Source organism: Colius striatus, chromosome 14 (assembly GCF_028858725.1).
Source record: "Colius striatus isolate bColStr4 chromosome 14, bColStr4.1.hap1, whole genome shotgun sequence".
NCBI lineage: Eukaryota > Metazoa > Chordata > Aves > Coliiformes > Coliidae > Colius > Colius striatus.
In genome coordinates this window covers 1,919,419-1,944,563 of record NC_084772.1, presented here as the reverse complement: position 1 = coordinate 1,944,563, position 25,145 = coordinate 1,919,419, and the positions used below count along the sequence as shown (strand labels likewise).

Genomic DNA, 25,145 nt, shown 5'->3' with positions numbered 1-25,145 from the left:
GCGTGACAGGGCGGCTGATTACACGCCGTCTTTTCTTTTGGGGAAGGAAAACCAAGCAGTGAGCGATATCTTTAGCCCTTGGGGACTTCCAGCGAAACTGGCACCCGCACAACCGGTTCCTCCGTGGGCCGGGTTAGCGCTCAGCCAGTGCCGCCGCGCCGTCCCGTGACCTCGGGGGTGCCGCGGGGGGCAAAGTCCGGAGCGGGGCCGCAGGTGCGGGGGGGGGAGGGCTCGGGGCGCGGGGCCCGGTCCCGCCCCGCTCGCCACGGCCCCGCCCCCGCTCGCCACGGCCCCGCCCGCTGCCCGCCGCCGCGAGCCGAGCCGCCGCCGCCGCGCCCGCGTCCCTCCGCCCCGCTCGGGCCGCTCCCGGCGGGCAGGGCCGAGCCGCGCCGGGCCGCTCCCGCACACACACACAGGCGTGCCGGGAGGCGCGGGGCCGCGGCTGGCAGCAGCGCCCATGCAGCCCCCCGCGCAGCCGGGCGCGGGCGCCGGGCGCCGGGCCGTGAGCCCCGCGCCGTGAGCCCCGCGGAGCGCCCGCAGCTCGGCTCCCGCAGCTCGGCTCCCGCAGCTCGGCTCAGCGCCCGCAGCGCGGCTCAGCGCCCGGCACGGCTCGGCACGGCTCGGCCCGGCCCGCCGCACGCACCCGGCGGCCCGCGATGGCAGCGCGCTGCGGCGCCCCCTGGCGGGCGGGCGGGGCGCCGCCATGGCCGCTGCTGCTGCTGCTGGCGCTGGCGGGAGCGGCGGCTGCGGCCGGGGAGCAGCTCAACGCCGAGGTGAGCGCGGAGTGCGGAGCGGGGGGCTCCGGGGGCGCGCACCTGCGGGGCGCAGGTGCGGGGGGGTGTCCGGGGCGGGGGGAGCGCTTTGTGCCCACGCGGGGCCGCGGCGGGGGAGGGCGCGGGGTGAAAGCGCCTTTGATAGAGGCAGCGCTCCGCAGCCCTTGCGCGGGCAGCGGGGGGTTAACGCGGCTCGCCTGGGGAGGGGACGGCGCTTGGGGAGTTGGGGGCGGCGGGGAAGGGGTTCAGGAACCATCCCGAGTGTGAGGAGTGGAAGGTGAATCGAGCGCGAAAGGGGAAAGCGGCAAAGCCGGGGCGGTAACGGGATGGGAAATGGAAAGCCCGAAGCGAAGGAAAAGTCATTAAAAAGACGAGGGGAGGCGGGGGCTGCTGCGGGCTGGAGGGACCCGGCGCGCCCAGCACCCCCCGCACAGCCGCTTTGTGCGGGGCTCCTTCCCTGGGGCTCCCGCGGACAGACCCCCCCGCGCTGGGCCGGGGGCCGAGGTCGCTGCGGGGCAGGGCTGCGGCTCTGCTCCCGTCCCGCAGCCCCCCGCCGCCCCCTTCTGCCCGCACGCCCCGCCGCTGGCACCCGCCGGCCCGATCCTGCCCCCGGGCCCGATCCCGCCCCCGGGCCCTCCGTGTGTCCCCCCGCGGGGCCGGCGCTGAGTTGGGCTCTGTGGGGCTGAGGCTGGGCTCTGCGGGGCTGAGTTGGGCTCTGCGGGGCTGAGTTGGGCTCTGTGGGGCTGAGTTGGGCTCTAGGGCTGAGGCTGGGCTCTGCAGGGCTGAGCTGGGCTCTGTGGGGCAGAGGCTGGGCACTGTGGGGCTGAGGTGGGCTCCTGGGGCTGAAGCCGGGCTCTAGGGCTGAGGCTGGGCCCTGTGGGACTGAGCTGGGCGCTGAGGCTGGGCTCTGTGGGACTGAGCTGGGCTCTGTGGGGCCGAGCTGGGCTCTCAGGCTGAGGCTGAGCTCTGTGGGGCTGAGCTGGGCTCTGAGGCTGAGGCTGGGCTCTGTGGGGCTGAGCTGGGACTCTCAGGCTGAAGCTGAGGCTGGGCCCTGTGGGGCTGAGCTGGGCTCTCAGGCTGAGGCTGGGCTCTGTGGGGTTGAGCTGGGCGCTGAGGCTGGGCTCTGTGGGGCTGAGCTGGGCTCTGAGGCTGAGGCTGGGCTCTGTGGGGCTGAGCTGGGCTCTGTGGGGCTGAGCTGGGCTCTGTGGGGCTGAGCTGGGCTCTGAGGCTGAGGCTGGGCTCCGTGGGGCTGAGCTGGGCTCTGTGGGGCTGAGCTGGGCTCTGTGGGGCTGAGCTGGGCGCTGAGGCTGAGGCTGGGCTCTGTGGGGCTGAGCTGGGCTCTGTGGGGCTGAGCTGGGGCTCTCAGGCTGAGGCTGAGCTCTGTGTGGCTGAGCTGGGGCTCTCAGGCTGAGGCTGGGCCCTGTGGGGCTGAGCTGGGCTCTGAGGCTGAGGCTGGGCTCTGTGGGGCTGAGCTGGGGCTCTGTGGGGCTGAGCTGGGGCTCTGAGGCTGAGCTGGGCTCTGTGGGGCTCACCTGGGCTCTGTGGGGCTGAGCTGGGCTCTGAGGCTGAGGCTGTGCTCTCAGGCATGGCTGCGTCTCTACGGGTACCTGCCGCAGCCCAGCAGGCAGATGTCCACCATGCGCTCGGCTCAGACCTTCTCCTCCGCCCTGGCCGAGATGCAGAGGTTCTACGGCATCACCGTCACCGGCGTCCTGGACGAGGAGACCAAGGCGTGAGTTCCCCGGCCGCTCTCTAGCAGGGGCAGCTCTGCTCGGGGCTCTGCCGCGTGCCTGGACACAGGCTGGGCTGACTCCCGTGGGAGCTGCGTCCCTGCTTCGTCCCTGCACGGGGACTGCAGCTGGGACACTTCCCTCGCTGTCCATGGCTGCTGTAACCCCCTGGGGACGCTGTGGCTGCGCTGGGCTGAGCCCTGGCCCTATGCCCCGTCACTGGGCTGAGCCCTGGCCCCGCGCCCCCTCGCTGGGCTGAGCCCTGGCCCCGTGCCCCGACACTGGGCTGAGCCCTGGCCCCGTGCCCCTGTGCTGGGCTGAGCCCTGGCCCTGTGTCCCCTCACTGGGCTGAGCCCTGGCCCTGTGCCCCCTCGTTGGGCTGAGTCCTGACCCTGTGCTGGGCTGAGCCCTGGCCCTGTGCCCCTGTGCTGGGCTGAGTCCTGACCCTGTGCTGGGCTGAGCCCTGGCCCTGTGCCCCTGTGCTGGGCTGAGCCCTGGCCCCGTGCCCCTGTGCTGGGCTGAGCCCTGGCCCCGTGCCCCCACGCTGGGCTGAGCCCTGGCCCCGTGCCCCCTCACTGGGCTGAGCCCTGGCCCTGTGCCCCTGTGCTGGGCTGAGCCCTGGCCCCGTGCCCCTGTGCTGGGCTGAGCCCTGGCCCCGTGCCCCCACGCTGGGCTGAGCCCTGGCCCCGTGCCCCCTCACTGGGCTGAGCCCTGGCCCCGTGCCCCCACACTGGGCTGAGCCCTGGCCCCGTGCCCCCACGCTGGGCTGAGCCCTGGCCCCGTGCCCCCTCACTGGGCTGAGCCCTGGCCCCGTGCCCCTGTGCTGGGCTGAGCCCTGGCCCCATGCCCTTGTGCTGGGCTGAGCCCTGGCCCCGTGCCCCCTCACTGGGCTGAGACTGGCCCCGTGCCCCCACACTGGGCTGAGCCCTGGCCCCGTGCCCCCTCACTGGGCTGAGACTGGCCCCGTGCCCCCACACTGGGCTGAGCCCTGGCCCCGTGCCCCCACACTGGGCTGAGCCCTGGCTCCGTGCCCCCACACTGGGCTGAGCCCTGGCCCCGTGCCCCCTCGCTGGGCTGAGCCCTGGCCCTGTGCCCCCACACTGGGCTGAGCCCTGGCCCCGTGCCCCCTCGCTGGGCTGAGCCCTGGCGCCGTGCCCTCCCGGCAGGTGGATGAAGCGTCCCCGCTGCGGGGTCCCAGACCAGTTTGGGGCGCGGACCAAGTCCAACATGCGTCGGAAGCGGTACGCGCTGACGGGGCGGCGCTGGAGCCAGAGCCACCTCACCTTCAGGTACCTCTGGGCTCCGTGGGCCCCGTCGGGGAGCCGGCGCTGTGCCGGGGCCGTTCCCACGGCAGCTCTGTGCCCTCAGCATCCAGAACTACACGGAGAAGCTGGGCCGGGGGCCGTCGGCCGAGGCGGTGCGCAGGGCGTTCCGCGTGTGGGAGGAGGCCACGCCGCTGGCCTTCCGCGAGGTGCCCTACGACGACATCCGGCAGAGGAGGAAGAAGGAGGCCGACATCATGGTGCTCTTCGCCTCCGGCTTCCACGGCGACAGCTCCCCCTTCGACGGCGTCGGGGGCTTCCTGGCTCACGCCTACTTCCCCGGCCCCGGCATGGGGGGGGACACGCACTTCGACTCGGATGAGCCCTGGACGCTGGAGAACACGGACGTGTCCGGTGAGCTGAGGCGCGGGGAGGTGGGGAAGGCGCCCGGGGGAGCCCCTTGGGTTTGAGGGGGAGGGCGTCGTGGCCGGGGCCGTGCCCGTGTCCGTCGCTGCTGCAGCTTCTCCCCGCAGGGAACAACCTTTTCCTGGTGGCCGTGCACGAGCTGGGCCACTCGCTGGGCCTGGAGCACTCCAGCAACCCCAGCGCCATCATGGCCCCCTTCTACCAGTGGATGGACACGGAGAACTTCCAGCTCCCCGAGGACGACCTCAGGGGCATCCAGCAGCTGTACGGTGAGGAGACGAGACGCTGCCCCCCGGGGAAACTGAGGCACGGGACCCCGCTGCCCCGCACCACCTCACCCCTCCTGTCGCCCGCCCGACGCAGGTACCGCGGATGGGCACCCTCAGCCCACCAAGCCTTTGCCCACCGTCACGCCCCGCAGACCTGGCAGGCCAGACCAGAGACCCCCCAGACCTGCCCCCCCGGGGAAACCGGAGCGGCCGCCCCGACCCGGCGGCCCCGAGCGACCCGACCAGTACGGCCCCGACATCTGCGACGGCGACTTTGACACGGTGGCGGTGCTGCGGGGGGAGATGTTTGTGTTCAAGGTGCCTGTGGGACCACCCCCCCTTCCTGCCCCTTCTCCCCCTGGCACGGTGTCAGGCGCTGGGCTGTGTCCCCCTGTGCCCCCCCCGTCCTGTGCCAACGCCCCGTGTCCCCCCAGGGCCGCTGGTTCTGGAGGGTCCGGCACAACCGGGTGCTGGACAACTACCCCATGCCCATCGGGCACTTCTGGCGGGGCCTCCCCGGGGACATCGACGCTGCCTACGAGAGGCACGACGGGAGGTTTGTCTTCTTCAAAGGTGAGCGGGGCAGCTGCGTGGGAGGGCTGAGGTGGAGGGGGGACCCCAGTGCCCCCCACCCCAAGCTGATCCCCCCCTCCCCGGCTGGAGCTGCTGCCTGATCCCAAAGGTGCCCACGGGCATCGCAGCCCGGTCGCTATCTGCAAGTGCAGGTGCTGCAGCAGCCTGGGCACGGCCACACAGCCGCTTCCCCTCCCTCCCTCCATCCCCTCCCTCCCTCCTCCATCCCCTCCCTCCCTCCTCCATCCCCTCCCTCCCTCCTGCCCCAGGTGACCGGTACTGGCTGTTCCGAGAAGCCAACCTGGAGCCCGGGTACCCGCAGCCCTTGGTGACCTACGGGCAGGGCATCCCCTACGACAGCATCGACACGGCCGTGTGGTGGGAGCCCACGGGACACACCTTCTTCTTCCGTGGGGACAGGTGAGCGGCCGTGGGGTCGTCCTGGCCCCTGGCAGGGGTGGGCACGGTGGCTGGCAGAGACCCCCCCACACCCACACACCGTGCCCACCAGCTGCCTCCCCCAGATACTGGCGCTTTAACGAGGACACGCGCTCGGTGGACCCCGGGTACCCGAAGCCCATCTCTGTGTGGGTGGGCATCCCGCCCTCACCCAAGGGTGCCTTCCTCAGCCCGGACGCCTGTAAGTAGAGGGGACGAGGCGGGATGGAGGGGATGGGCTCACTCCCTCACTCACCAGCCACGAGGCTGTTTGGAGGTCAGTGGTGAAGCCCTTTCTGAAGGGCTTCAGAGCACAACCTGCCGTTGTGTGGGGGTGGGTGCCCGGGTCGTAGGGTGCCCCCTGCCTGCCCCTTCACCCCTCACCTCTCTCTTCTTCCACCCCCCAGCCTCCACCTACTTCTACAGAGGCACAAAGTACTGGAAATTCGACAACGAGCGGCTGAAGACGGAGCCGGGTTACCCCAAATCCATCCTGCGGGACTTCATGGGCTGCCACACGGAGCTGGCCCCCGACCCCCACCCCCGCTGGCCCGACGTGGAACGACCCCCCTTCAACCCTGAGGGCGACGGGCAGGACGAGGAGGAGGAGGAGGAGGAGGAAGATGAGGAGGATTACGGCGCGGGCGGGCCGGGAGGGGACGTGGACGTGGTGGTGCAGATCGATGAGTACACGCGCACCATGAGCGTGGTGATGCTGCTGGTGCTGCTGCTGCTGCTGCTCTGCATCCTCGGCCTCATCTACGTCATCGTGCAGACGCAGAGGAAGGGCGCTCCCCGCATGCTCCTCTACTGCAAGCGCTCCTTGCAGGAGTGGGTCTGACCCTCCTCCTCCTCCTCACACGCCCCCTCCCCTCCACCATGGTGCTAACGATGGACTGACCTCCCCTTCCCTCTGCCCCCCGCCCCGCCACCCTCCCCTCTGCCCCACTTTTCAGCCTCAGCGAAGGAGGGGGGTGCTCACCCCTGTCTGGCTCTCCAGATGGTGGGGAGGGGGCTGGAGGGCAGCCTGGTCCCTGCCTGTCACCCCTCCAGCCATGCCCCTCATCCCACTGCAGCGGGGTGTTCCTGGTGCAGGGGGAGCCCTGGGAGCCGCTCACCTGTGGCAGGGGGCACCGAGGCTGTGCCAGGGGGCACCGAGGCAGGGCTGAGCCCACGGGCACACGGCCCCTGAGCCGTGGGGGTGGGGGGATGCGGTGCCTAAAGAGGGGGCTGGGGGGGATGTGCCACATTTGCAATGCCCCCAGCCGTGGGCTCAGCTCAGCCCCTGTGCCAGTGTGGGGCAGAGCCCTGGGGACACAGGGGCCGTGGGCAGGGCCACCTCATACGTGTATTAAAGGGGTGGGTGTGTGGAGAGCGCTGGTGCCGTCCCTTTGTGTGTGGGGCTGGTGCCAGAGGGAGGGTGCCAAGGGGCTGGGTGCCACGCTGGGCAACGGCAGCCAGGACAGACGGTGGCCATGCCCTCCCTCTGGGGCTCCTGTGGGTGAGGAGGGGGTCAGCAAGTGCATCCCCCCCCGCCCCAGCAGCAGACAGAGCTGCCTTTCAGCAGCTCCCCGGGAGGGAACACAGCGGGGCCCTTGTTCTCCGGCCCCCAGCCGCCACCTCCCGTCCCCGGGCAGGGCCTGGGGCTGCTCCCTCCCCACTTACCGGGTGCTGAGTCCTTGTCCCGGCGCCTTTCCTGGGGGGAGGGGGCGGCTGGGTCCTGGCTCATCGCTGCCGCCTGGGCACAGCAACCGCTGCAGAGAGCGCGGAGAGAGGGGTGGGAGGGGGAAAGAGCAGAAGGGGGGAGGTAGGAAATTGGCTTAATGCAGGGAAAAAATGTTGCTGAGGCTTCTGTGGGAAGGAAAACCAACCGTGGGGAGCAGCTTCCCTGGCAGGGCTGGGGCTGCCCTGGGGCAGGGGACTGGTGCAGGTCAGACAATGGTGAGGGGCTCTGGGGGTCTGAGCCAGCCCTGGGGGTACCCTGTGGAGTTGGGGGGCTCTCCCTGGGGGATGCTGGCCGCATCCCCCTCCCTGCTCTCCAGCCCCTCCATCCCCACAGGGCTCAGGGCAGGAGCATCAACCCACCCTGGGGCTCTGGCTCTGCCCCCACCCTGCCAGCCCTGCCAGGAGAGGATTCTCCCCTTCAGGGGTGGGCATTTGTGCCCTCCTCCCCCTCCATCTTCTCCCCCCATGCCCAGGAGCCAGCGGCTGGCTGAGTGCCCGAGACAGCTCCAGCCACTTCCCAGCACTGAATTACCCCGAGGGCCCTGCTGCTGCTCAGCCACTAATTGCTGTAAAGGGAAGGAGTGCTGCTGCCTCTCACCCTGCTTCCCTGGGGGTGCTGAGGGGACACCCCATGGCCAGGGCCCCCTGCCCCTGCAATTCCCAGCCACTCACAGATTCCCTGGGAAACACTCTTGGCTCTCTCTGCCCGTGGCTGCAGCCAAGTGCCTGAGACTCCAACCCTGGGGACAGCAAACCCCTGAGGAATCGGGGAGGAAATAAAACCCCAAAGGCCTCCAAGTGTGTCTGGGCTCTTGTGTTCAGGGCTGGGGCATGTTCCTCTCCTGGCAACTCCTTGCAATTGGGTTTGAGACCATTTTGGCCACGTCTGTGCTTGAGGTGGGAGGACCCACAGCTGTGCTGGAGCAGGAGCCCAGCCATGGGGCAACCCTGCAGCACAACCTGCCCCAAACTGGGGCCAAAACCACCCCTCAGAGCTGCCAGAGGTCCTGAACCTGCCTGGAGGAGGCAGGAGGAGCGTGTGCCTGGGCTCTGCCTCTCCCTGTCAAAGCCACAGCTGCATTTCCCACCCGATGCATTTCCCACCCCGATGCATTTCCCACAGCAGCTGCATTTCCCACCCCGATGCACTTCCCACAGCAGCTGCATTTCCCACGGCAGCTGCATTTCCCACAGCAGCTGCATTTCCCACCCCGATGCACTTCCCACGGCAGCTGCATTTCCCACAGCAGCTGCATTTCCCACAGCAGCTGCATTTCCCACGGCAGCTGCATTTCCCACAGCAGCTGCATTTCCCACCCCGATGCATTTCCCACGGCAGCTGCATTTCCCACAGCAGCTGCATTTCCCACAGCAGCTGCATTTCCCACCCCGATGCATTTCCCACGGCAGCTGCATTTCCCACGGCAGCTGCATTTCCCACGGCAGCTGCATTTCCGCCAGCACGTTGCTTTCCCACGGTGCTTTCCCCCCCTCCTCTCTCGTGGGGGTGCAGAGGGATGCGGGGACCCCCAAAGCCTGGTACCCAGGGGGAAGCCAGCCAGGGATGCCGAGGGCCAGCTGCCGTGGCCTCGCAGCGTGGGGAGGGGGCTCCTCTGGGAGCGATTCCCCCGCGGGAACTGCGGGGCTGGGCCGTCCCACCCCGCCCCTGCTGTTCCCCGGATGCTGCCCAGGAGCTGGTGCCAGGAGCCCGGGGCCGTCTGGAAACGCTCAAGGACAGCGGGAGGGACCCCGGCAGAGACAAAGCCCAGCGTGACGGGCAGGTCCAGGCTCAGCTCCCCTCCGGCCACCCGCGGGCCGGGCAGGGATGTGCCTGCTGTGAGGGACACGGCTCGTGGTGCCTCAGACAGGCTCCGGCCTCGGCAGGCACCGGGCAGCCCTGCCAGGATCCACCCCACACGCAGCTCCTGCCTGCCCAAAAATAGGCTGCAGAAGCCCGAGCTGATGAGTCCCCGGGAGCTGAGCAGGCTGTGGGGCTGCATGAGTCCCTGGGAGCTGGATGAGTCCCCGGGAGCTGAGCAGCCTGCGGGGCTGGATGAGCCCCCGGGAGCTGAGCAACCTGTGGGGCTGGATGAGTCCCGAGGAGCTGAGCAGCTTGCGGGGCTAGATGAGCCCCTGGAAGCTGGATGAGTCCCCGGGAGCTGAGCAGGCTGCAGGGCTGGATGAGCCCCCGGGAGCTGAGCAGCCTGCGGGGCTGGATGAGTCCTTGGGAGCTGAGCAGCCTGTGGGGCTGGATGAGTCCCAAGGAGCTGAGCAGCCTGCGGGGCTGGATGAGCCCCTGGGAGCTGGATGAGTCCCCGGGAGCTGAGCAGCCTGCGGGGCTGGATGAGTCCCAAGGAGCTGAGCAGCCTGCGGGGCTGGATGAGTCCCCGGGAGCTGAGCATGCTGCGGGGCTGGATGAGACCCCGGGAGCTGAGCGGGCTGCGGGGCTGGATGAGTCCCGAGGAGCTGAGCATGCTGAGGGACTGGATGAGTCCCAAGGAGCTGAGCATGCTGCGGGGCTGGATGAGCCCCGGGGAGCTGGGCAGCCTGCGGGGCTGGATGAGTCCCGAGGAGCTGAGCAGCCTGCGGGGCTGGATGAGTCCCTGGGAGCTGGATGAGCCCCTGGGAGCTGAGCAGGCTGCGGGGCTGGATGAGTCCCGAGGAGCTGAGCATGCTGCGGGGCTGGATGAGTCCCCGGGAGCTGAGCATGCTGCAGGCCCCACAGCACCGTGCTGGGCTGCCCAGGGCTCGCTGCCTGCTTCCTCCTCCTCCTCTGCGAGCCAGGGCGCGATCCCCCGTGTGCTGCTGAGGAGAGGACCCGGAAAGGAGAGAGGAAGCCGGGCTCAGGGCAGAGGAAGAGCTGGGGCCGGGAGATGCTGCTCAAGGCCGGAGGAAACGAGGCTGGGGACGGGGGGAGAGCTGGGGGCCGCGGGAGGGGCTGCCCCTGCTGCCCGGGCTGGGGTCGGTGCCAGCTCCAGCAGCTTCCCCCGTCCCCTCCCAGGGCAGCTCTCGGGGCTCCCTCTGCAACCAGACCCTGCCCTGTTGTGCAGCTGGCTGGGGAAGCCCTCAGCCCTCACTGCTTACCCTGGCCCTGCCCACAGAGCTGCCCCGAGGCCCCAGCCCTGTCCCTCCCTTCTCCTGGGTGGTGGCCACAGCAAAACTCCAAGGAGACGTTTCCCTGCCGTGCAGCAGCAGCTGCCCCACGCCAGGCTGGTGCCAGCCCCGAGTGGGAGCCCTCAAACACAACAAGCTTTGGCCCAAGGCACGTGGGGAGATGCCAAACAGGGGCAAGAGAGGGCAAGGAGCACAGCTTGGCCCAGAGGTGTTTTTGTGCATCCACCTAAGAGGGAGGGGACAAAGAGCAGGGGAAGGAGGCACTGGAGGGATTGGAGGGAGGGATGTCCCAGCTTGGCTGTGCCAGCCACACCAGCTCGGTGCCAACCCTGGGCTGTGCCAGCCACAGCAGCATGTGGGTGCTGCACTCACCCTCCTCCAGTGGCCAAAGTCTCCAAGGGAAGCTTTGCCTTGCATGTAGAACACAGGCTCCCTGCCCTCAGGTCCTCATCAAAGCTGCTCCCCCATGCAGGACTCTGCCTCGGGCAATGGAAGGTGAAAAGCTGGCAGAGGCAAGGAAAATCCATCTCTGGGTGGGCCCTGTGCTCCATCCAGGCTCCCTGGGAAGGATTCCTTTCTCTCCCACTAGACATGACCCCCAACAAGGACTTAGGTAGTCAGGAAGCAGGCCACCCACAGAAAGGTGAGGGAGGAGATACTGAAGACCTTTTCTCTGCAGGTTGCCTGCACCAAGCCAGGACTCTCCATCTGAGCAACCTGAGGCTTCCATCTGTGCACCCACCTCCTTCCACTCGTGCCACATCGTGTCCCAGGCAGGTCAGGAGCCATAACCAAAGCAGTAAGGAGCTGGGCACGGCACACTTTTGGTGGCTGACTCCAGGAAACAACCTGGAGTTGTTTGACCCTCAGCAAGATGCTTCAAGCTGTGATGGCAGAGGGGGCTCAGAAGATATTTGAAGCACACCACGTAAATGCAGCACAGGCTGGCCCTGAGGGAAGGGGCTGCTATCTGCTGATGCTCCACCTTGTGTAAAACAGGAAGATTCACTATTTTGCTTCACATTAAAGCACACACAGAGGCTCCCCACGGATGGAAAGGGTTTGGGGCTGGGAGTTTGGTGCAGCAAACCCACTGGCATGCTCCCAGAGGCTGGGCAGAACGGGCAGGGGGGCTGTGTGAGCCCTGGGCAGAGGCAGGCAGCTCGGGGGGCACCTCTTTGTGCAGGTGGGTCACTCATCCACAGCAAGCTCAGCTCCTCCACCTGATCCCACTTCACCAATCTCAAGTCCAGGGGAGCCTTGATGGGTGTCACAACGAGATGGTTGGTGCCTTCCCACGTGGGTTTCCTCAGGCTGGCTCTGCAGAGCTGCCAAGTTCTTCAGCTGCTAGAAAAGCTCTTCTGCAGGAAGCCTCCTGGGAGTGCCAGGCAGCAGCATGGGGCTGGCACCTCCAGCTCCAAGTGCAAGGAAGGCAGCTGCGTGCTGGGTGTCCTGAGGGCTTACCTAGGAGGCATAGTGGGGTGCACAGAGGAGCTGCTGCTCCCAAAGGCACACACACACACAACCCCCCTAAGCCCTGAAACCAGGTGGAGAGCCAGAGGTCAGATGTCCCTCCCTGGGCTCTCCTCGAGAGATCAGCTCTAGTCTCTGGGACAGGAAGGAAAGTGAAGCCTTCCCCAGGCAGCACACAGCACCTGCCCACGATGGGCTGGCAGGGCTTGGCCTCAGGGAGGAAAGGCAGCAGCTACTCCCAGACTCTCCCTGTTCCTGGGGGAGCTCCACAAGCCTTTCCACAACAAAGCAGAAGGGTTTGAGGCAGGGAAGGGCAGCCTCAGCACAGGAAGAGACTTCCCTCCTGTTATGCTGCTTTGCTGAACCTCCCCTTTGATCCCTGGGGAAAGGGACAATTGGGCAGCTGGAAGACTATTGTGTGCCTCTTGCTATAAGTAGCTGCTGAAGGCTTGGTTTGAGCTGCAGCCCAGTTGTTGAACAACCCAGCAAAGAGAACTGTGCTCTAACAGGCAGGTGAAGACCAATTTGTCACTGCTGGGAAAACAGTTTCAGGTAAGAAATGAGTGTTTCAGTCCCTTCTATGTGCTAAAGTGACCAGCTGAGCTCTTGTCCAGGGTAGAGTACCACAACCCTCAGGCACTGCACACATATCCTGGCTCCTCTGTGGAAACCTTGTTACTTCTCCTCTCTCCAGGCTGCTGCTGCTCATGTCTGTGCCATCAAGAGCAAGGCTGCTGATCAAAGGCAGATTCAGAGGCAAACTCTGTCATCCAGGCTCTGAAAGAAACTGCTCAGCACGTCCTGAAGGGCTGAGCTAAAGGATGCACCAAAGGTGGAAGAAGCCAGAAGCAGACTTACAGAGTCAAATGTTTAATAACTTTCCAAGACTCTTACACCCAGATTTAGAGCAGATATAAAATGAGATGGAAAACAAGGGAAATAACAAAACTGGTATGTTCAAGGAGGGGCAGACTTCAACCCCACAATCCCTGCTGCAGCCCCTGCTCAGAGGCACGGTGGCCATGCTGAGCAAGCCCTCTGTGCAAGGCAGGGTCAGGCAGCAGGCCACTTGCAGTGTTTAGGCTCAGCACTTTAGGAACAGCTAGGAAAACTCTGATTCTCCACAACTTGCACCCCAACAGCAGAGTCTCAGACCTGTTAATCGTGTCCTGGCCAGGGGAGGGATATCAGATGAATCAAAGTTCCCCTAGGCAAGGTGAGCTCATCTAAAACTTGGTCTCAGCAGGGCCTTCTCTTCCACCTGCTTTTGTTTTCCTACTGGCCCCAAACGTTTCTTGCATCTCTTCCCAACGTGGCTTTATTGCTGGACAGAGCAGGGAGAAGAAATGAGACACATTAGACTTGGCAGCACCAAGACAACTGTACTGGGAGGGCTCCAGACCTTCCCCAGACACCCTGGGAGGCTGCTGCAGCCCACAGGGCAGTGCCAGGTTCCTCAGGAGCGTTCCCTGCCACTCACACTGCCTTCTGCTTCCCACTAAGATCAGCACCCAACAACCTCCCTCAGCTCCTTCACACTTTGCCCAGGAATCTCCTCTGCAAAAAGCCTCATCTCACTGGGCCTGGCAAAGAAGGGGCCTCAGAAGACTGTGCCAGGAACTCCTCTCCCAGCACTGTTAAGAGCAGAGCTTGGCATCTCCTCCTGCTGAGCAGCCACAGCTTTGCCTATCCCCTCCTCACCTCCCAGCACCATCATCTGCACTGGGCAGGGAAGAGATCAGAGGGTGGTAAATGTGGGCTGGGGGGGGACACAAACAGCTTCTCTCCTGGAGGAGGAGCGTGGAGCTGCCGTGCTGAGTCACGGCAGAGGCTGCTGCCCTGGCACAGTCCTGCCAGCTGAGCAGGGAGGATGTGGGGAGCAGCTGCCCAGCTCACCCTGCTCCCTGCTGGGAGCCACAGCTTGTGTGCCTTTTGGCAGGAAAGGCACTCAGCAAGGCACCCTGAGAGACTGGAACCCTGACAGACAGCTGGGGGGCTGCCTGGCCGGCAGCCAGGGCTGCTCAGAGCTCTGCTGCTGGGAGACACTCTGCATTGTGAAGGCAGTGGAAGGAGGAGGAGGAATGCTGCTGCTCCTGCCTGCCTGGCACACAGCTCACCTTGGCCTTGTTCTGGACAGGCAGATAGAGCTTGAACTCGGCTGGGAGCTCATCCTCTGAGTAGAGCCGGTCCGAGAAGTACACCCGTCGGATGCGACAGTTGGCGTGGATCTGAGAGTCAGAACACAGAGTCAGTGTGTGTCCCAGCTGCCCTTCCCACAGCCAGCCTGCCTGTCCTGCAGCTGCCTGGACTCCCTGGGCTCAGCAGCTGCAGAAGACACCTCCCTGCCCAGCTCTGGATCTGACAGGGCAGCAGGGAAGCAGCGCTGGCCCGTGCCCTGGGCTGTGATGCTCTCTCCAGCGATTCACACTGGCTCTAGACGTGTGGCTGAGCTCCAGCTTCTCAGCAAACTGAGCTCTGCCAGGGCTGTGAGAAGGCAGACATGTCTCAGCTGAACCCCACCAGGAAGCAGGGCAGTCCCATCACCCTGAGGAGCAGGTGTGCTCCATGCACAGGCACTCCTCAGGAGAACTGCTCCCCTGCAGAGCAAACACGAATCCCTGGCATGTGGAACACGCTTCACGGCCTCAGGATGAACAAAGGCAGCATCAGATCTGCTCCAAGGGGCTCAGTGAGGGCACCAGGAAACAGGCTGGACCAGGGACACAGAGGGACTGTAATGCCCTGGCTCTTTCCCAGCCTGGTGTGTTGGGAAAGCAGCACACAGGTGATGCCCAGCACAACTCACCCAGGCACACTGCTGGGAACCTCCCCTGAACTGCAACTCTCACCCTCACTGGCACCCAGCACGAGAAACCACAGAATGGTTTGGGCTGGCAAAGCCCTGTAAGCTGCTGCAGTGCCAGCCCTCCCCTCACCCTGCCCAGCCCAGCACTGACCCACAGCCCTCAGCACCTCAGCTCCATGGCTTTGGGATCCCTCCAGGGCTGGGCACTGCCCCAGCTCCCTGGGCAGCCTGGCACAGGGGCTCACACCCCTCTCAGGGAAACAGTTCTACCTCAGCTCCAACCTCAACCTCCCCTGGGGCAACTGGAGCCCATTGCCTCTGTCCTGTCATTCATTACTGGGGAGCAGCCCAAACCCCAGCTCCCTGCAGCCTCCTGTCAGGGAGTGTCAGAGAGGGCTCCTGTCTCTCCTCAGCCTCCTCTTCTCCAGGCTCAACACCCCCATTCCCTCAGCCCCTCCCCAGCCCCTTGTGCTCCAGCCCCTTCCCCAGCTCTGTGCCCGGCTCTGGCCACGCTGCAGCCCCTCAGTGTCCCTGTGGCAGTGAGTGAGGGGCCCAGCACTGAGCACAGCCCTGGAGCTGCAGCCCCTCAGTGTCCCTGTGGCAGTGAGTGAGGGGCCCAGCACTGACACAGCCCTGGAGCTGCAGCCCCTCAGTGTCCCTGTGGCAGTGAGTGAGGGGCCCAGCACTGAGCACAGCCCTGGAGCTGCAGCCTCCCCAGGGCCCAGCACAGGGGCACAGGCACTGCCCTGCTCCTGCTGCCCCCCCACTGCTGATCCCAGCCAGGCTGCCCTTGGCCTCTTGCCCCCCTGGGCACGCTGCCGGCTCCTGTTCAGCCGCTGGCACCAACCCCCCCAGGCCCTTTCCCTGCAGCAGTTTCCAGCCCCTCTGCCCCAGCCTGCAGCTGCCTGAGCTTGGTGAGGCCCAAGGGCAGGACCTGGCCCTGGGCTTTGTTCAGCCTCATCCCATTGCTCCAGCCTGGCCAGCTCAGAGCTCCTTCAGGCCAGTGAAGCTACACCGAGGCCATCCCCGGCAGCAGCAGGTTCCCAAGCGCTGGCTGCCCTGGGCAGGCCACGTCTCTGCTCCTCACCTGAACTCGGAGGGTCTCGATGTAGTTGGTGCCGTAGGCCCGGCGGGTGAAGTCCGAGAGGTTGAACTGGATCTGGTTCCAGCCGTCGTCCAGCCGCATGGGCATGGTGCAGATGAACGGCTTCACCCGCGTCGTGCTCTGGTAGTTACTGGCCCGGAAGCGCCGGCGCACGTTCTTATCATCCAGCACCTGGGGCAGGGAGGGCAGGAGGCTGAGCCAGGGCCCCTCACACAGCACGTGCTCTGCACTCAGGCTCTACCCATGCCAGAGCCCTCTCCTACTCCCACCCCTCCACTTCACAGCAGGAGAGCTTTCGATACAACAAACCAAGTGGGTGAGAAGGCCAAGGGCAGCCTGGCTGGGATCAGCACTGGGGGGGCAGCAGGAGCAGGGCAGTGCCTGTGCCCCTGTGCTGGGCCCTGGGGAGGCTGCAGCTCCAGGGCTGTGTCAGTGCTGGGCCCCTCACTCACTGCCACAGGGACACTGAGGGGCTGCAGCTCCAGGGCTGTGTCAGTGCTGGGCCCCTCACTCACTGCCACAGGGACACTGAGGGGCTGCAGCTCCAGGGCTGTGTCAGTGCTGGGCCCCTCACTCACTGCCACAGGGACACTGAGGGGCTGCAGCTCCAGGGCTGTGCTCAGTGCTGGGCCCCTCACTCACTGCCACAGGGACACTGAGGGGCTGCAGCTCCAGGGCTGTGTCAGTGCTGGGCCCCTCACTCACTGCCACAGGGACACTGAGGGGCTGCAGCGTGGCCAGAGCCGGGCACTGAGCTGGGGAAGGGGCTGGAGCACAAGGGGCTGGGGAGAGGCTGAGGGAATGGGGGTGTTGAGCCTGGAGAAGAGGAGGCTGAGGGCAGCCAGGAGCCCTCTCTGACACTCCCTGCCAGGAGGCTGCAGGGAGTTGGGGATCAGGCTCTTCTCCACAGTGACAAGTGACAGGACAAGAGGAAAGGGGCTCAAGTTGCCCCAGGGGAGGTTGAGGTTGGAGCTGAGGCAGAACTGTTTCCCGGAGAGGGGTGTGAGCCCCTGTGCCAGGCTGCCCAGGGAGCTGGGGGAGTGCCCAGCCCTGGAGGGATCCCAAAGCCCTGGAGCTGAGGTGCTGAGGGCTGTGGGTCAGTGCTGGGCTGGGCAGGGTGAGGGGAGGGCTGGGACTGCAGCAGCTTCAGGGGCTTTGCCAACCCAAATGATCTTATGAAACTGAACAGCAACAATGTGCTGGTGAGCTGACTGGTGCTCTCCTAGCAGAAGACCTGACACACCATATGGCCAAGACAGCAAAACTGTGTTGGGGACCACTCACTGCCTGGGACAAGTTCCAAAACAAAACTGCAGGCTCCTTGGAAACCTTCCTGCCCAGTCCCTGGAGGGGCCTCTCCCCTGCACACTCCTCACCTGCACTTCAAAAGTGAAGTATTTCTTCAGGTTCTTGATGATCATCACTAGGAAAGGTAGTTTGATGCCCAGGGTCTTCTTTGGGTCAGCAGGGCACGTGATGTACGTGGTACTGAGAGGGGCAGAAACACACTTTAGGATCTCACACAGCACAAAGCCCACATCCCACAGCCTGAGTCCCAAGGCTCTCTCTTCCTTGACCTAACACAGTCTTGGAGGGCAGCCAGGAAAAGACAGCTGTGATTGTAAGATCTCAGCAACAACCAGGGGCTTCCTGTAACCAGGAAGGGAGAGTTTAGAGGTAAGGAGAACAAGATAAAAGGCCCAAAGAATGCATCTCAAATCCCACTTCTCTCACTCAGGGAACAAAACACTTTCCTGAACAGCTTCACCTCCCCAATTTCAAGGCCAGACCTTAACACAACCCCCTCGCACTGAACAGGTAGAGCCCTGCAGAGCACAGCAGAGGCCCTGCCTGCTCTATATGGCTGGGAAGACAAGAGGTTGTGAGGCCTTAGAAGTGCATGTCAGGCCTGGCAAGCTCTGTATCAACACAGCTCGGAGAGGAGCCGCTGCTGCCCTTATAAGGAGCTGCCTGCTCCCAGTCACCCACAGGCTTGGACCCCGCATGGGGGGCTGGCGGCTCTGTCCCTGCTGCAGGGAGATGGGGCTGCTAAGTGAAGCACCATCAGCAACTCCCCTCATAAATCTCCCTTTGATCCTTCCTTGTGCTGGCTGGAGAGTGGCTGTCACGTGGGGAGGGCAGCAGAGCAGCCCCAAGACAATAGGAGCTGCGGGAGCCAGAGCACTGCAGCTTGCTCAGGAACTGGCAGCACTGACCAGGGCCTGGCTGTCAAACACAGAGAGGGAAAACCAAGGGATTTCACTTTTATTATCCATCCCTTATCCCCACTGATAACAACAGAGTGCTCTAGGAGTGTGTCTAGGGAAGGGCAGGGACAGCAAGATGCTGAGGGACTGCAACATGTGTGTGAGGAGGAAAGGCTGCAGCCCTGGGGCTGTTGAGCCTGGGGAAGAGAAGCCTGAGCTCAGGGGCACCTCAGCAATGCTGAGAAATGCCTCAAGGGTGGGTGTCAGGAGGATGGGGATGGGCTTTGCTCTGTGGTGCCCAGGGACAGGACAAGGGGTGATGGGCATAGGCTGGGACACAAACAGTTCCCCTGGCCCAGGAGGAGCAAGTCCTTTGGTGCTGAGGTGAGGGAGCCCTGGCCCAGGCTGCCCAGGGAGGGTGTGGAGGCTCCTTCTCAGGAGGTTTCCAACCCCAGCTGGACACGTTCCTGTGCCCCCTGAGCCAGGGGAAGCTGCTGGAGCAGGGGCTGGGGCTGCAGCAGCTCTGCAGGGCCCTTCCAACCCCCAGGGGATAACAGGGCAGAAGATGCCTCCTCCTACCTGACATTAGTCCCTTCGATCTCCAGCACCAGGGACTGGATGTCATTGTCCGTGATGCGCTTGATGTGGCCGTTGCGCACCTGGGAGAGACACGGAGCAGAAGCACAGGGGTCACCCCAGGGGGAAACAAGAGGCACCCACAGAGGGGGGGAAAAACATCCCAGGAGGATCCATCTACGTTCATTTGACTCCTATTGTCCTGGACATGGGTGTGTCCAAGGCTTTGCTCACTGCACCAGTGCCAGGGCTCTGAGCAGGGCTTTATGGCCCAGCACACTGCACAGACAGCAAGACTTTGAGCTACCAAAACACGCCACAGAGAACACAAACCAAGCCTCACGTTGCAGCCCAAACACAGAAGCATCAGAGCAAGATCCAGCTAGAGCAGGGTATGGGGTAAAACCAAGCAGGGACAAGCAAAGGGGGCCAGCAGGCAGCCACTAGTCACCAAGGGCTCCTCACCTCTACTGCGGGGCACAACCAGCTGCCATTGGGGAAGAGCAGCACCAGGGCTGAGTTTGGTGACAATTCTTTGTGATTACAGTGAACAGAGGTCTGCTCTGCAGAGGGGCATGAGGATTTGGCTACTGAGACACAGCCAGCTCCCCACAGAGCTCAGGGAGGCCAGGGCCAGAACCAGGAGCCAAGGCAAATCCCCTGTTCTTCACAAGGAACGTGGCTGAATGGCAGGCTCTGGGCATTTGAGTGTTTTTTAATGAAGCAGCTCACTTCCCATCAAATTCACCTCTGTTTAAAAGGCACTTTTGCTAATGAAGTCCTCTGCTCTTCCCCAGTGCTACATCAGCAAATTGCCCTGCTCCTTCCGGCTCCATCCATTAACTCCCCTGCTGCTGAGACAGAGGATACATTAAAGCTTCTAATGGGCTGCTTCCAGTCACGAGCTACAGAATGATTCACAGGTCTCACAGGTTCATTTCTTGAGCTGTCTGGGTCAAGGTGTTGCATACAATTGCTGGAAGAAAAGAGAGCCACTCCCCTGGCCTGGCTTTACAGTCTCAAGACACCTCAGCCCAGACCACCCAGCTGCTGCTGCTGAGCCTGGGAGCACAGCTCACCCTGCCAGGCTGCTCCCAGCTCGGCCTGGAGCCCACACAGATCCCTCCAGAAAGCATAAAGCTCAGTGAGAGGATCCTTACCCTATCTCTCCTTTGCACCTCCCATGGATTTATCAGTCTGCTCAGGAGAAACCAGCTGCAGAAAGGCTGGATGAGTTGCCTTTTCTAACACAAAGCCACCAGCAGAAGCCACAACTGGCATATGGGAAATGAAATCCAGGATACAGCACTCAGACTTAACACCCTGCAGGGCACTGCAGTGGGTGCCAAAGCCTGTCTCCAAGCCACACCAGACAGCTCCCACCAGCTTAAGGCTCCCAAGAGGGGAGAAGGCTCAGCTTTGGGCTTCTCTGGAGAGAAGAGCAACAGAGAAGACGGCTGAATGTGCTTTAAACCAACGTCAGCAGCGTTTCTACCTGCAACCCCCTTCCTCAGGGCCTTTCCTTCCCTAGATTGCAGGGACAGTGAGAAGAAGCAACTCTTCTTCCTCTGGGTGGCCAGAAAAAGGGTGAAAGGTGGCAGAAAAAGAGGGCAGGCAAGTACAAACAAGGCCAGGCCACAGCAGAGCCCTTCCTCCCAGTCCTGCCAGCCTCAGCAGGGGTCTTTGCCTGCTGCACCACTGCCCTGCTGCAGGGAGAAGGTGGCCAGGTCACTGCAGGTGCCCTCCCACACGGCAGCCAGCCTGTGTGCCTGGGCCTGGCAGGACAGACACACGGCCCTTTGGAGTGTGGCAGGGCTCAGGGGTGCCCAGTGTCCCAGCCCAGCAACCCAAGAGCTCAGAAAGAGCTGATTCCAGAACACTTTAGAATGCTACTCAACACACTCCACGTTTCTCCTTGCACAGTAGTTCTGTATTGTGTAGCTATCTTAAGCCCAAGAAGGTGCATTTTTGAAACTGTAAAAAAGGGTGATCACTGAACCTTCTGGTTGTTAAAGCCCCTGAAGCTGCTGCAGTCCCAGCCCTCCTCTCACCCTGCCCAGCCCAGCACTGACCCACAGCCCTCAGCACCTCAGCCCCACGGCTTTGGGATCCCTCCAGGGCTGGGCACTGCCCCAGCTCCCTGGGCAGCCTGGCACAGGGGCTCACACCCCTCTCAGGGAAACAGTTCTGCCTCAGCTCCCATCTAAACCTCTCCTGGGGCAACTTGAGGCTGTTCCCTCTTGTCCTGTCATCCATGACTAGGCAGAAGAGACCAGGCCAGCACTCCTTAAAGGCTGTGGTGGGTCCGGAACAGGCACGAGCCCCTTGTGCCACCTGCCAGGAGGGAAAGAGGATAAAAGAAGTGGCAAAATGAGGAGCACTCACAGGTTTGGGGAGGAGGGATAAGGAGCATGGACTCCTGAAATCGAGATGCAGAGATCTGAGCAACCTGGAGGAGGATGCAAGACAGAGAAAGGCTGCAAGAGAGGACCCCAGCACAGCCTGATCCTATCTGCATCCTGGTGGCCAGAGCACACGTCTGACATTGACTGGTATTGAACAGCAGCTGACCTCACACCCCCCAGGGGCATTTGAAACCGCTAATGACGTTCTGTGCCAGCGGAAGGAACACAGAGAAATTAGCCAGAGGATCGATAGGTCTGACAGGCTGTGTGGAACAGCTCCCATGTGCTCTGCAGGAAAGGGTCAGCCAGTCCCCTGGAGACTGGGCTGCGTGTCTGCAGCGTCAGCACTGGGACCATGGCAGCAGGATGCTGCAGGAACAAACATAGGCCTCTGAGCAACAAAGTGTTGGAAGGCAAACAGAAACCAGGGCTCCAAAGCAGGCACCCACAGAGCTGGAAGGCAGAAATACAGCCCAGCAGTTCCTGGTTCTCTGCAGCCAAGGCTGAAGGAGGGTGGGGAGACAGCCTGCAGGGATGGGGAGACAGTGACTGAGCTCTTCCCAAGGCCTGGACACTTCAGTCCTGCCACAGTCCCCTGGGACACGGTGCTGGTGGCCAGGACAGCTTGGGCTTGGCAGGGTTTGCTGCCAAGGCTTACCCAGAGCTTATCCACAACCCCTGAGGGAGAAGGGACAGAGAAGAGGAGTGTATCTACTTACAGGCAGGTTACAAACACTCACAACAAGGAAAGACTTCAAGTGCCCCATTCCTACACCTATTCCAGATGAAGAAGCCTCTACTTCACACTGTCTCCATCAGCACAAGCAGTGCACATCCTACTAGGGCCAAACAAGAAATGGTTTTCCCCATGTCACAGAAGCTTGAGATTCCCCAAGAAACAAACCAAAGCAAAAACCTCACTGTCTGCTGGTACTTTTTGCAAAGAGAAGAAGGTTCACATCAGGACAGCTCTGAATCCAGTGATCAGGGCAGGATGCAACATCAAACCCCTTGCTTCCAGTTTGCACCATTTCCCTCACCCCTGAAGAGAGCAACAACTGCTTTTGGCAAAGTTCTGGTTGCTTTTCCTCCTTCAAGAAACCCCAACCCCAACCCTTCTCTGTGGCACTGACAGGGACAGACCCTCCCAGGACATCTGGGGCTGGAAAGATCAGTGTTTTCCAATAAACAAATAAACCCACTAGGGAAGAAAAAAAAAGGATCTCACCATTTCTGGACATTTACTCACTTCACAAATGTGTTACTCAAGCCAGATGCCAGCCTGGCAGCTCTGAGACAGAGGCTTCATCAGTAGCATCACACCAAGCTCCCTGCCTGCACGTGGGAGCCACCAGCACCCAAACCATCAGCAGCTCTCCCCATGCAGTTTCTGTGCCACCCACGAGTCAGCAGCATGAGCAGGAGTTTTGCCAAAGGGGCTGAGCAGGGGAGATGACAACCAAACATGGTGGACTTAAGGCCTCAGAGACTCTTCTTTCCCAGCTCCAAGGCAGTAAGATATACTAAGTGCCACCCTTTGCCTCCTGCAGCTACAAACACACCGAGGGTGTAGGATCAGGAGTGCCAACCCACTACCCCAATTCCTTTTGCATGGAAAGGTGAGGTGGAAGAGTGAGGCACGCTGATATCCACAGGTAAAGAAGCCAGAAAAAACACTCTGATTTCATGTCACACCTCTGAGAGCACCTCACAAGTTTGCACAAACTGGCTGCACTTCCTCAGGACAGATGGAGCCCCTGCACACAGCCCTGCTGCTCACCAGGGACACAGGGCTGCTGTCACCAGGCAGTGCCAGACAAGCCCAGCCACAAGCAAGCCCTACAGCAAGTGATGGAAACAGTCTGCACACCCTGCTGTTGCTCTTGGAAACAGCACTGCTAATTTTTGGTCACTCATTTCTGGCCAATGCAGTGACTTCTGCACCCAAAGGGAACCACTGCTTATGGCCACCCTGCAAGCAGGGCTCCTGCTGGCCAGCCCACAAGCTGTGCAACCACAGCAGGATCATCCTCCATGAGACAATTCACATTGGAAGGTACCTCAGGGGGTTTCCAGTCAAGCCTCCTCCTCCAAACAGGGTCAGCCCAGGTTTATCATGTCTTTATCTAGTCTGGAATCATAGAATCCTTTTGGTTGGCAAAGCCCCTGAAGCTGCTGCAGTCCCAGCCCTGCCCTCACCCTGCCCAGCCCAGCACTGACCCACAGCCCTCAGCACCTCAGCACCAGGACTTTGGGATCCCTCCAGGGCTGGGCACTCCCCCAGCTCCCTGGGCAGCCTGGCACAGGGGCTCACACCCCTCTCAGGGAAACAGTTCTGCCTCAGCTCCAACCTCAGCCTCCCCTGGGGCAACTTGAGGCTGTTTCCTCTTGTCTTGTCCTTCATTACTGGGGAGAAGAGACCAATCAGCACCTCACTGCAGCCTCCTGTCAGGGAGTGTCAGAGAGGGCTCCTGCCCCCCCTCAGGCTCCTCTTCTCCAGGCTCAATACCCCCATTCCCTCAGTTGCTCCCCATCACACTTGTGCTCCAGCCCCTTCACCATGCTACATCCCTTTGTCTAAGAGTCTTTAATGGGTCCCATCCCCACACAATCCAAACAAGCTGCAGATCCTTTTTAAAGTCACAGGTACTTGAGCAAGAGCCCAAACACAGGCACATGGTGCTGCATGAGGCAGACGAGCTCCTCACAGAGCAGCCCAGGTACCATGCTGATGGGAAAGGGGATGAATCTGCACTCCCCATTCCCCTTCCCATGACCTGGAAATGCTCACAGGAGCCCAGGGAGGCCAAACACCACCGCTGCCTCCAGACCTGCCTCGGAGGCTTTAATTCCTGCTGAAACCACAAGAAAGCCAGGTTAGGTGCAAGCACAAGTGACTGAACACATGTCGTAACCTCAGAGAGGAGAGCTTGCTCTCAGACAGCCTAACAAGTGTTTTGCAGCACTGCTTTTAGGTAGCAACACAAGTGTGGTTTGTTGAGGGAGCAGCAGGTCGTGGCACCTCCAGACTTCCCGAGAAGGGCTCCCTGTGACCAGCTCCCTGTGAGAGGGGAGGGGACACACGGCAGAACCCCTCTACAAACGGACAGGATGGGGAAAACAAACAGCTGAACCATCCCTGACTTCTTGTGCACCCGGAAAGCCGTCACTCGGCCGCCCTTTAACCGCCGGGAGCGACGCGGCAGCCGCGCCGGGAGCGGCCTGCCGGCACCGACCCGGGAAGCGCCCCCGGCAGCGGCCCCAGCAGTGCCGCCGGGCTGATTCTGCTCAGCAAACCACAAGCGCTGTCACCGCCTCGCCCTGCCGAGCCCGCCCCCCAGCGCCGGGGCCTGCCGGTGCCCGTCACGGGCGGCGCAGAGCGGCCCCGCGGCCGCCCGGGCCCACCGCGCCTCTCCCCGGCAGGGCCGCTCCCCGCCGGCGGGAGCGGCGTGAGGCGAGGCCGCGCCGCCCCCCCGGGCGCCTGCTCACCTTCTTGTCCCAGATCTGCAGGGGCTTGCTGCCGATGCTGTACAGCACCGACAGGAACCCGCTCTGGAACGTGTTCTTGAACATGGCGGGGCCGGGCCGGGCGCCGCGCTCCCGCCGCCGCTCGGCGCAACGACACAGCGCCCGGGCGCCGCGGATCCCTCCGCGCCGCCTCCGCCCCGCGCTTCCGGGTCGCGGCGCCGCCGTCACCAGGGAACTACTTTGCCGCGCTTTCCTGACGCCGGCGGATCTACTTCCGGAGCCACCGTGGCGTTGCCATGGAGATGTGGCGCTGTGTTCCTGTGGCGCTGTGTTCCTGTGGCGTTGCCATGGAGATGTGGCGCTGTGTTCCTGTGGCGCTGTGTTCCTGTGGCGCTGTGTTCCTGTGGTGCTGCCATGGAGATGTGGCGCTGTGTTCCTGTGGCGCTGCCATGGAGATGTGGCGCTGTGTTCCTGTGGCGCTGCCATGGAGATGTGGCGCTGTGTTCCTGTGGCGCTGTGTTCCTGTGGCGTTGCCATGGAGATGTGGCGCTGTGTTCCTGTGGCGCTGCCATGGAGATGTGGCGCTGTGTTCCTGTGGCGCTGCCATGGAGATGTGGCGCTGTGTTCCTGTGGCGCTGTGTTCCTGTGGCGCTGCCATGGAGATGTGGCGCTGTGTTCCTGTGGCGCTGTGTTCCTGTGGTGTTCCTGTGGCGCTGTGTTCCTGTGGCGCTGCCATGGAGATGTGGCGCTGTGTTCCTGTGGCGCTGCCATGGAGATGTGGCGCTGTGTTCCTGT

The 25,145-nt window shown here is 63.2% G+C and overlaps 2 protein-coding genes across 2 annotated transcripts; one reads left to right on the top strand and one right to left on the bottom strand.

The window, feature by feature from the left end:
• The first annotated feature begins 656 nt into the window (after window positions 1-656).
• Window positions 657-7,259, top strand: MMP15 (matrix metallopeptidase 15). Its single transcript, XM_062007580.1, has 10 exons — window positions 657-773; window positions 2,357-2,505; window positions 3,670-3,792; window positions 3,872-4,179; window positions 4,299-4,460; window positions 4,555-4,778; window positions 4,895-5,033; window positions 5,303-5,453; window positions 5,558-5,673; window positions 5,879-7,259. The coding sequence occupies exons 1-10, from the start codon at window positions 657-659 to the stop codon at window positions 6,310-6,312; spliced, it is 1,923 nt and encodes a 640-aa protein (XP_061863564.1). The 3' UTR covers window positions 6,313-7,259.
• A 5,373-nt stretch (window positions 7,260-12,632) lies between these two features.
• Window positions 12,633-24,562, bottom strand: CFAP20 (cilia and flagella associated protein 20). The gene is made up of 6 exons (XM_062007468.1): window positions 24,372-24,562; window positions 18,481-18,560; window positions 17,071-17,182; window positions 15,677-15,865; window positions 13,901-14,011; window positions 12,633-13,107 (listed from the first exon to the last, which is right to left on the bottom strand). Exons 1-6 carry the CDS (start codon window positions 24,453-24,455, stop codon window positions 13,102-13,104), a joined length of 582 nt encoding a protein of 193 aa, XP_061863452.1. The 5' UTR covers window positions 24,456-24,562; the 3' UTR covers window positions 12,633-13,101.
• Window positions 24,563-25,145: the final 583 nt, after the last annotated feature.

Bases quoted from the DNA above. Each gene is read 5' to 3' on its own strand.
- CFAP20 (XM_062007468.1), bottom strand. From the start codon at position 24,455: ATGTTCAAGAACACGTTCCAGAGCGGGTTCCTGTCGGTGCTGTACAGC. The intron at 18,561-24,371 runs GTGAGCAGGCGC...TGTCTCTCCCAG, and splicing joins TGCAGATCTGGGACAAGAAG to GTGCGCAACGGCCACATCAA. The intron at 15,866-17,070 runs GTGAGGAGTGTG...TCCCTGCCCCAG, and splicing joins ACTTCACTTTTGAAGTGCAG to GTGCTGGATGATAAGAACGT.
- MMP15 (XM_062007580.1), top strand. From the start codon at position 657: ATGGCAGCGCGCTGCGGCGCCCCCTGGCGGGCGGGCGGGGCGCCGCCA. The intron at 2,506-3,669 runs GTGAGTTCCCCG...CCCTCCCGGCAG, and splicing joins CTGGACGAGGAGACCAAGGC to GTGGATGAAGCGTCCCCGCT. The intron at 3,793-3,871 runs GTACCTCTGGGC...CTGTGCCCTCAG, and splicing joins CAGAGCCACCTCACCTTCAG to CATCCAGAACTACACGGAGA.